The sequence below is a fragment of the Ascidiella aspersa genome, chromosome 4, assembly GCF_963924565.1.
Source record: "Ascidiella aspersa chromosome 4, kaAscAspe10.2, whole genome shotgun sequence".
NCBI lineage: Eukaryota > Metazoa > Chordata > Ascidiacea > Phlebobranchia > Ascidiidae > Ascidiella > Ascidiella aspersa.
In genome coordinates this window covers 18270390-18278979 of record NC_139450.1, presented here as the reverse complement: position 1 = coordinate 18278979, position 8590 = coordinate 18270390, and the positions used below count along the sequence as shown (strand labels likewise).

Sequence of the window (8590 nt, the reverse complement as noted above, 5' to 3'; positions counted from 1 at the left end):
TTCTGTTAAATCCAATGTTTTGCACTTCCATACTTGCTTCAGTGTAAATGGTCTATAGCAGGGGCGGGCAACGTCGCTAAATAAGGGTATTTTGTGTGCACCAATGTTGGAACTTTGGCTCTTTCAGTTTCCTGTTAAAAAATGCAATGTAACCCATAGGCTACACCGCTACACTAATGCAGTTGTTGAACTCTAATGGAAAGCATCTATTACAAAACAATCTTTATTCATAAAGTTTTACTTGTGTCACGTTTGTATGATAAAGAATTGTTTTGCAACAATTACACTTGTCTGCTACGACTTTTGCCGTGCATATTGACTGAGATGTTATCTTTAACAGCTGGTTTTGAATTATTGCTGTTAAATAGTTTGCGTCTATGCACATCTGGCCTGGAACCAAACATTGACAAGTTGGTTCAAAATATCCAACATCAGCCTTCTCACTAACTTCTATTTGAACATCCACAGACATGTGTGTCTGCTATGATATTTCATATTCGCTTGTACTTTTTTCTAGTAAAAGCTGAAACTGTCAATTAGTGTTTATTTGGTGTGCGGCCCTCCTGTAAGCATTAAATTCCTAACTGGCCCTTGTGTTAAAAGGGTTGCCCGCCCCTGGTCTATAGGCATTTCCATATAAATAAAGAACTTTTAATTTTGGTGAAATCATTTCATAATCCTATTTAGTGGTGCTGTTAGGGTTGCTTTGTCCTATATGTGTTGTCTTTTTTAGATTTTTTTTTTTATAAAGACAGAAAAGACAGAGCACACTAGACAGAAAGACAAGCTTTCATCATGTGTGTGTGTTTGTGTTCAAATTTATCTTTACATTTATTAGATGCAAAATATTTTATTACACATGCAACAATACCAGTGGAAGTGATTGTTTTTGTGATTAAAAGGCAAATTATGTACAGGGCTTGAAAGCAATCATTTGCACTGATGCAGTACTCCTAATTGATTCTTTATTTGAACCACAAAAAAACGTGACAAATGACAAAGTTTTTAAGTTTTGGAACAATCTACCTCAACAACTAACTGGCACTTCTTTGTATACAAGTAATCTTCCTTTTGAGTACAAAGCCATTGAAGCAATATTTATGCACATTGTAAGTTGGTTTTTAAAATTTGACGAAAATCTAGTTTATTAAAAAAAATACCTTATGATTAATTGAATTTACTTTAAAGATACATTGATAATGTGTAAAGTGTACTGTTTTATCATTAACACTTTGATTAGGTTTCTGATTTGTCTGAAACGTTAGAAAAAATAGCACCAGACATCACTCAACTTTTATCGGTGCTCACAGACCCAACAAGTCTAGTGGTTGACAGATCTCTGGTACATGTTTTGCTTAAAAGCAGTGCAAGGTATGTGTAGTGGTAAAGCTTTCCAAACTGGGTGTTACAACCTGGTGGGGGTCTTATAATGAGTCTAATGGGACACACGTAGGGCTATATTAAAAAGTGTTACATATAAAAATCATACATCCCTAATATTTGAATTTTGAAAAAAAAATACCAAGCATATTCGTAACTCAGCTGTACATTGCTTTAACAATTTGTGCTTACATGAACAACAACTGATCTGTTGTTCACTATCAAATATGAAGGCTTGTTGAAAACTTTAAACAAACTAAAAAAGGAAGCCGTGTATTGTTGTTTCTGAAAAGTAAATATTTGTTTTGTATTAAAAAAAAAGAAAAAAATTAATTTGTGAAAATGTTCTCTTGATTTAAAAACACATGAAATATATATTAAGGTATATGGCTTATTTATGAAGGTATTTTGTATTTTAGGTTAAATACATTTGGTACCCTTGTCCGAGATTTATGTGAAATTATTGATGAGCTATTAGATTGTGATGATGACATAAGAGATCTTTGCGTCAGCATTGATCTTGGAGAGGGGGAAAGGTAAGAAATATAAAATTATAACAATAACCCAAATGATGTTTTAACATTAAATTCTTTTTTACTTTCAACCTGAATAATCTTATAGTTTATTTGAGTTGGCATAACATCAGCTGCAAAAGTATTTCCTATAAGTAAAAGCATCCAAGATTGATCAGTAAGTTTTGCAAATAAAACCTAGTCATGCTATTTTAAGCAATACATTTTTCATTAACAAAATAAAAGAAGGAAGTTGAAATGCAATAAATATATCTGGTCTTAAAATATTTTGGTAGTAATAGTTTAAATTATAAATAAGTATTACCTGTTTTTGTTTGTTAGTGTATGACCATCAAAAATCGCTTGGTAGGAAACACTTTCTATCTTCTACCGCTTAGTTATGTGCAGAATCACCAATAAAATAGTTATAATAATTGGGTACTTAATATCAATGGCAAGTTGCTAAACATTCAGGGATTCACTCCATGTTAGCACAAATACAAAGCTCATTTTTTTCTCTTAGCATGCTTTAGGGGCAAGTTTGTTTTTATTGTGCAAACAGGCAAGGCCTTTTAACTAGTATGCATAAAAAGCATGAACTTGATTAATTTAAAGGTTTAAAAAATATGCAAATAACAAATTATTCTAAAAATTGATATATATACCTAATTACTGTTGATAAAGTAATGAAGTTTTGAATGCATTTAAAATGACTTTGGAGTATTGTTTGCTTTTATCTATATTTTTCAGGTCTCTGTACGATGCCTATATTTTTAATCCTTTGGATAAAGATTCAGGCATTTCATCTGATAATTATACCAATAATAATTTTGCTCCTCGTCGTATTGACCATAAGTACAAAATAAATCTTCAGGATGAAATGGAGATGCTGCTCGATTCATTCTTGCGTGATGTAATATTCAGTAATTTAATTTACAGAATTTGTAGGTTTTCTATTTACCATCATACTTGTTTTTGTGTGTGCGGTTTTTGAGGTCCAGCATATTTACCTCAGTTATCTTCTAAAACATAGGTTTACAGCAGACTTGAAACTTATTTTAGTTTGTGCTACCCAGACTTCCTGTGTACCTCATGTATTTTTTTTATCGCAAACATATAGTTCAACTATATATATATAAAAGTTTACTAATTACTTTTAAAATTGATAAACAATGATTTTAGATAGAAGATATCAGCAACAAAGTAATGGAACTTAAAGAATCAATAGAAAATTCAAATACTGCCATTTTAATAAACCTTGACAGGTACTGTATTAGTAACTTCATAAAACCAGTTATTCAACTATTTGTTAAACAAAATTTAACTGAACTACATTTTGTCTGTCTTGTTTTTGTCATTTCAGTTGAAGGAAGAAAACCTTAGTACTCCTTATGTTAAGGGATCTGATTTCATAGTGAATTTAAGGGCTAGGTAGCTTCTTAATATTGTCCTTACAAATATTATTTTATTGCTTCTATTTTATCTTTTTTTTAATGAATGCAATTTTCTAGTTTTTAAAAGTTTAAAACAGTAAATTAATGTTAGGCCAAAAATTAGTAAAAATGCTTGTGTGATTTTTCTCTATTTGTTGATTGATATGGTTTGTATTAATCAATTTCGAAATTAGCAAAAAAACTATGTTTAGCCACCGCAATCTTTTGCTGCGCCTCGAGTTACAGCTAACCATGGGAATGTTTTCCTGCACATTGTTTGGTATGTTAGGGATGGCATTTGGGATGAACCTTGAATCATCATGGGAAGAGGTGTTAATATGAATACATTTTGTTTATTTGGAGATATTGTATATTTCTATATTTGTTATTGGTTAAATTTCCAAATGTTGAATTTGAAAATGCTTTTATCTTTGATTTGTGTTTTAACCTAGAACCCTTTGGCATTTTGGTCAGTATCTGCCCTAATGTTCGGAGGAGCTGGAATCATGTGGAAATATATGCTGAGAACTTTGAAAAGAAGTACAACTGGAAAAAAGTCTTCCAAGGTTTGTAGTAAGATTTAAAAAATAACAGAATTTGTGGTCAAGATAGTTTAAGGCCTAATAAAAATTTAATAAAAAAACAAAGGCACGGTTGTGCGAATGATTGGCAATGTTATCATTTTATTTTTGTGTGGAAGACTGCCAGATGGTCTATAGATCTTTGTAGTTTTTATTTGTCCATTTTTTGCCACTTATTAGAATTAGTTATACTTGGCGCAACCGGTATTATCTAGATAAAATAGAATCAGGCGTTGAAAGCTTCTATTAATATTTACCAATTTTTTGACAGGATAATGATGGATTTGACAATGGAAAAGAATCTTTCGGAGACGTCGTCTCAAATATGCCAGTTCAAAAATCAACTAACAAATCGATCCATGGTGTAATTGAACCCATTAAATTCAACCAAAACCACATTCGGCCTATACACGGCGACTTGTTTCGAATGGACGAATTTATTCCGGGTCTTAGAAAAGGTGGCGACAAGCCGCCGGCGCTTGGGAATTGTATAACTCTTCGAAACAATTGCGATACACCGATAATTTCGCATTACAGACTTTACCCTCCCGGTGGAAAAAGATTAAGGCCTTTGCTTAGTAATTCGTGTGATTCAACGCAAAGTCTTTTAAGTGGTAGACGTCTATACCATGCATCTTCTCGACATAAAACTATTTTCAACTGGACATTATTACGCGTAACTTGTTAAAAAATATATTTCTGGTACTTATTATTATTAAATGTGTTTTCCATTTTTTGGAAGACTTCCTGTTTTTTTAGGCTGCATTCCTCTATTGATAAAGCATACAGAAATGTAGACGTTTTCGTGGCTGGTCAATCTGGCGTCGAAAGGACATCGTAAAGCGGTATTACAAACATTAAGCTTTTTTCTTCATTCGGTTCTATTGGTCTGTTTTTACTTTCGTATTTGGGATGTTATAATTATTAATTTTTAGAGGGTTAACAACATAATTTTGGGGATAACCTGTACCGTACCACAACCCCAACTAAAGGCAAATACGCTGTAGGTCCCATAATGTAATTGCCAAAAAATTGGTAATCCCGCCTAATGAAAGTATGTTACAGATTCGGCCCGTGTGATAGCAATAATTGTTAGACTGATGATATTTTTTCTCGGTGCCAAATTCGTCTGATATGCAAAGAGACGCAAACGCATATCGCCATTGAAGCTGCACTACGTTTTTATACACTTTGTTATATACAACTCTTGACAAAATACCAGAGTAACTTTGCTAAAGCCGGTGTTATAAGGCCAACACGAAGCTAAAAATACCCACCGTCAAACTTATTCGCAAATTTACTGATACGATTTATAATTTCACACTGTTTTCAAAACACTGAGCTTAATATCCTAACTTCGCATCATTTACTGTAGCCTAATTGTATTTTACGAAGGAGATGACTTTAATTTTATTTTTATGGTCACGCCGAAACTTTGTCCAACGTACGAAAACCCGCCAACTTGTTTAAAAATGAAAATTGCTTACTGTAAAACCGTTACTTTAAATTAAATAAATGCTTTTCGAACTCTGCCTAATTTCCGCATAGCTAAACACAACACAAGAAACTATTAAACATAAAAGTATTAACTTGGCAACATTTAATTTTATTTTACCAAGGCGATGAACTTAATTAATTTTGGGCGGTTTAACACTACGCTCAACACCACGCAAAGTAAAACGACCCAAAAAAGTAGAAGCAAATGCGGTAAGGGCAACGAGGCACAACATAGTTGTTATCTTCCAACACCTGTTTGTATGGAGCTCGAATTAAAATATCCGTTTTTCTATTTATGGTATCCGGCCGCTGGTGAATATCCTATAGGTTTCACGAAACAGTCTTGTAAGTTGTATGACACTCGCCTTCTTTCACAATAACAGACCACCCTAAAAATTAATATTGTGATTAAATTTGCACGCATGCAGCGCCAAAGTTTTTTAACGTCGTTCTTTACGTCGCGAACTTATTCGCCGTATACGATCTCCATGTTTCACAAATGTAAACCATAGGACGATCGCCGCACGTAATGGTATAAACTACGCCTTAATTTGCGTTGTTGACGTCGGTTGAGTCGTTTGAATGCGACAACAACTAACATAAAGTGGTAAAACGCTTTGTACTAACAGCGATGTCGAAGTCCCATAACATGCGCCGCAGCACGTCCGTCAATCCTAGAAGGGCGTATCTTAGAGGAATCCAAAACCATTGGACGCAGGTTTCTGCTTGTCGATCACAGTTCCGCTGACGCGCATATAAACAATAAAACTCAAAGTGTAAAAAACAGAGTAAAATCTAAAAATCTTACTCTGTTTTTTAAACTTTGCGTTTTATTGTTCAATCATGAAATATAATGCAACATGATGTTTAGTAGGGGATTTAATCTTTAAGACCGCACGTTCTTGTCTAAGTAAGGACTTTTTATTGTTATTTATTGTTACGCCACTTTCAGGGGAGGATCCGAGGGGACACGTGGCCATGGCCCCCCAAAATGTATTTTGGCCTATTTTAACTAAGCATAGAATCAAATTGTTTCCTGCTCTGCGCGAATCTGGTTATTTCTCTAGTCTAAAATATCTTAGCAACGTTGCCATGTCCCCCCAAAAAAATATTATTTTGAGCCCATTTGTAAAAACATTTTTTCACCCTACATGCGAATCTGATTATGTTATTACAATAGCCTATTTTTATAAAATTGTTTTAGCCGAAGGCTTCGTACGCCGCAACATCTAAAATAAAAGTTTGTGCAACTTAAACGATTTAAAAGCGTTGTCCGTTTTGCGCGAATCGATTGCGTCGTTGTATCTTTTGTTTTGAAAGTAACACCTGCCCAATCTAAATCTTTAACCAAATAAACGAACTGTGTTGTGTTTGAAGGTTATACTTGTTATGACGTTACGTTTAGACGTTGTGACGTAAAGTTTGATGTAACCTTGTGACTTTACTTTGCGACGCCATCTCTGAAAAAATTGACATGTCCCCCACAAACAAAATTCATAGATCCGCGCCTGGCTACTTTAGGGATTTGTTTTGTGTAGAATATTATCTGGCCTATATGGTATTAGATGTAGGCCTAGTTGAATTACCACGAGGTCATCGTCGTCGAAATCAATCCGAAATCATTTTTTTAACATTTCTCGTTGGCCAATACAAACTCGAATCGGGGATTGAGTTGTTGTACTTTTTGAGATTGGTTAATACTAATAGGGATGTTTGATACTTGACAATTTTTATCCGATATCCTATGCTTTGGGCCGGAACGATGCGATCCGATACCAAATGACGTTATTCCTTTGTCATAAAAGCAAAATATATGAAAATAAAACAATCACAGGCCTTTTTTCAAGGTTATTGCGCCAAAAATTGTTTAGCGTTCAGCATATTAGTAGGCCTACCGTATTCAATGGATTTTTACCCGACTATTGTTTAATTGATTAACCTTTTAAGGTAGAAAACGTTGCGTTCGATGACGGCTTGAAATTCCTATTTCAATTTAATACCGGATCGGATCCCGTACGTAGTATCGGTGAGTACCGTACTGTCACTTCATATCGGGTATACTATACCCGGTATAGGATAGGGTTGCCATATTTTAAAACGAAATCCCTGACAAATTTACCGCGGCTGCGTTGGCCAAGTCAAGGTCAATAATCTAAAACAAACCTCAGGAATGAAGTCAGAAAGTTATGTTCAAACGTGACGTATTTTTTATACTAAAATATGTGAAACAATGGCGTGCTGCGTGAAAAATGCCTTTTTATAACGCCCAAATTTTTATTCTCGATGGTGCAATCAGACGCACGGTGGATTCTAGCTTATCCGATTTTAACAAAAAGGGCCAGACATGACTTTTTTTCCCTTTGTATAAAACATAGATATATGTGCCTGGGTTTCAAACTACACTTTCCGCTTCCCATTTAAATGAATTGTTTGTAGCCAAATATTTAGACTTTAAACAACTCAAAACAAGTGTGTTTTCACAATAGGCTTAGCGGTAGGCAATGGATGTTTACCTGCAACTGCATATTTGATAAAGAAAAAACATACAATCTTGCTTGTTTAGGGTTAGCTACCGTTTAACTTGCAGTACAAAAATAAAAAAATATTTACTGAGCCTACCAAAATAAAACGCAATTAGCAAAAAAATATTTTTAAAAGCGTAAACAAAATGATTAAACAGCATGGTAGATTGGTAGCCTAATGTGTAGCGTAAGAATGAACGATATTTGCAACAATGAATACTATTTGTACTCGCAAGTTACTCTCTATGAATATTTAAGCTATTTTTAAACAGTACAAAAATTTAAACAACTTTTGGTATTAGCAAATATCATTTTCGAAATTATGAATGTATTGGCCATATATATATTTTAAATCCCGAACATATAAGCAGATTTTGCCATTTGTCCCTGACGCCAATTTTAACACCAACTTCCCTGACATGCCAGGGATAATCCTGACGTATGACAACTCCAGTATAGGATAGGATGCGATATTATTGATATTAACGTACATTCCTAGAGACAGTAATAAACGCAATTAGCACCTAAAGACAGTAAATAAGGCAATTAGCACTATTGTCAACCACAGTGTTCATACGTCTTATGGTCTGTAGGCTGTCAACTTCAACTGCCCAGCACAGGGGTCAGCAACCTACGGCCCGCGGCCGGATCCGGCCCGCCGATGT

The 8590-nt window shown here is 34.2% G+C and overlaps 1 protein-coding gene across 1 annotated transcript; it reads left to right on the top strand.

Moving 5' to 3' along the window:
- Positions 1 to 993: 993 nt before the first annotated feature.
- LOC146148520 (magnesium transporter MRS2 homolog, mitochondrial-like) lies at positions 994 to 4614 on the top strand. Its single transcript, XM_083387597.1, has 8 exons — positions 994 to 1109; positions 1241 to 1371; positions 1800 to 1916; positions 2643 to 2805; positions 3075 to 3157; positions 3538 to 3655; positions 3778 to 3891; positions 4178 to 4614. Exons 1-8 carry the CDS (start codon positions 1101 to 1103, stop codon positions 4592 to 4594), a joined length of 1152 nt encoding a protein of 383 aa, XP_083243723.1. The 5' UTR covers positions 994 to 1100; the 3' UTR covers positions 4595 to 4614.
- Positions 4615 to 8590: the final 3976 nt, after the last annotated feature.

What these genes read in the sequence shown, in the direction of transcription:
- LOC146148520 (XM_083387597.1), top strand. An exon ending in TCGATTCATTCTTGCGTGAT is followed by an intron (nt 2,806 to 3,074) that starts GTAATATTCAGT and finishes CAATGATTTTAG; the next exon opens with ATAGAAGATATCAGCAACAA. An exon ending in CTGGAAAAAAGTCTTCCAAG is followed by an intron (nt 3,892 to 4,177) that starts GTTTGTAGTAAG and finishes ATTTTTTGACAG; the next exon opens with GATAATGATGGATTTGACAA.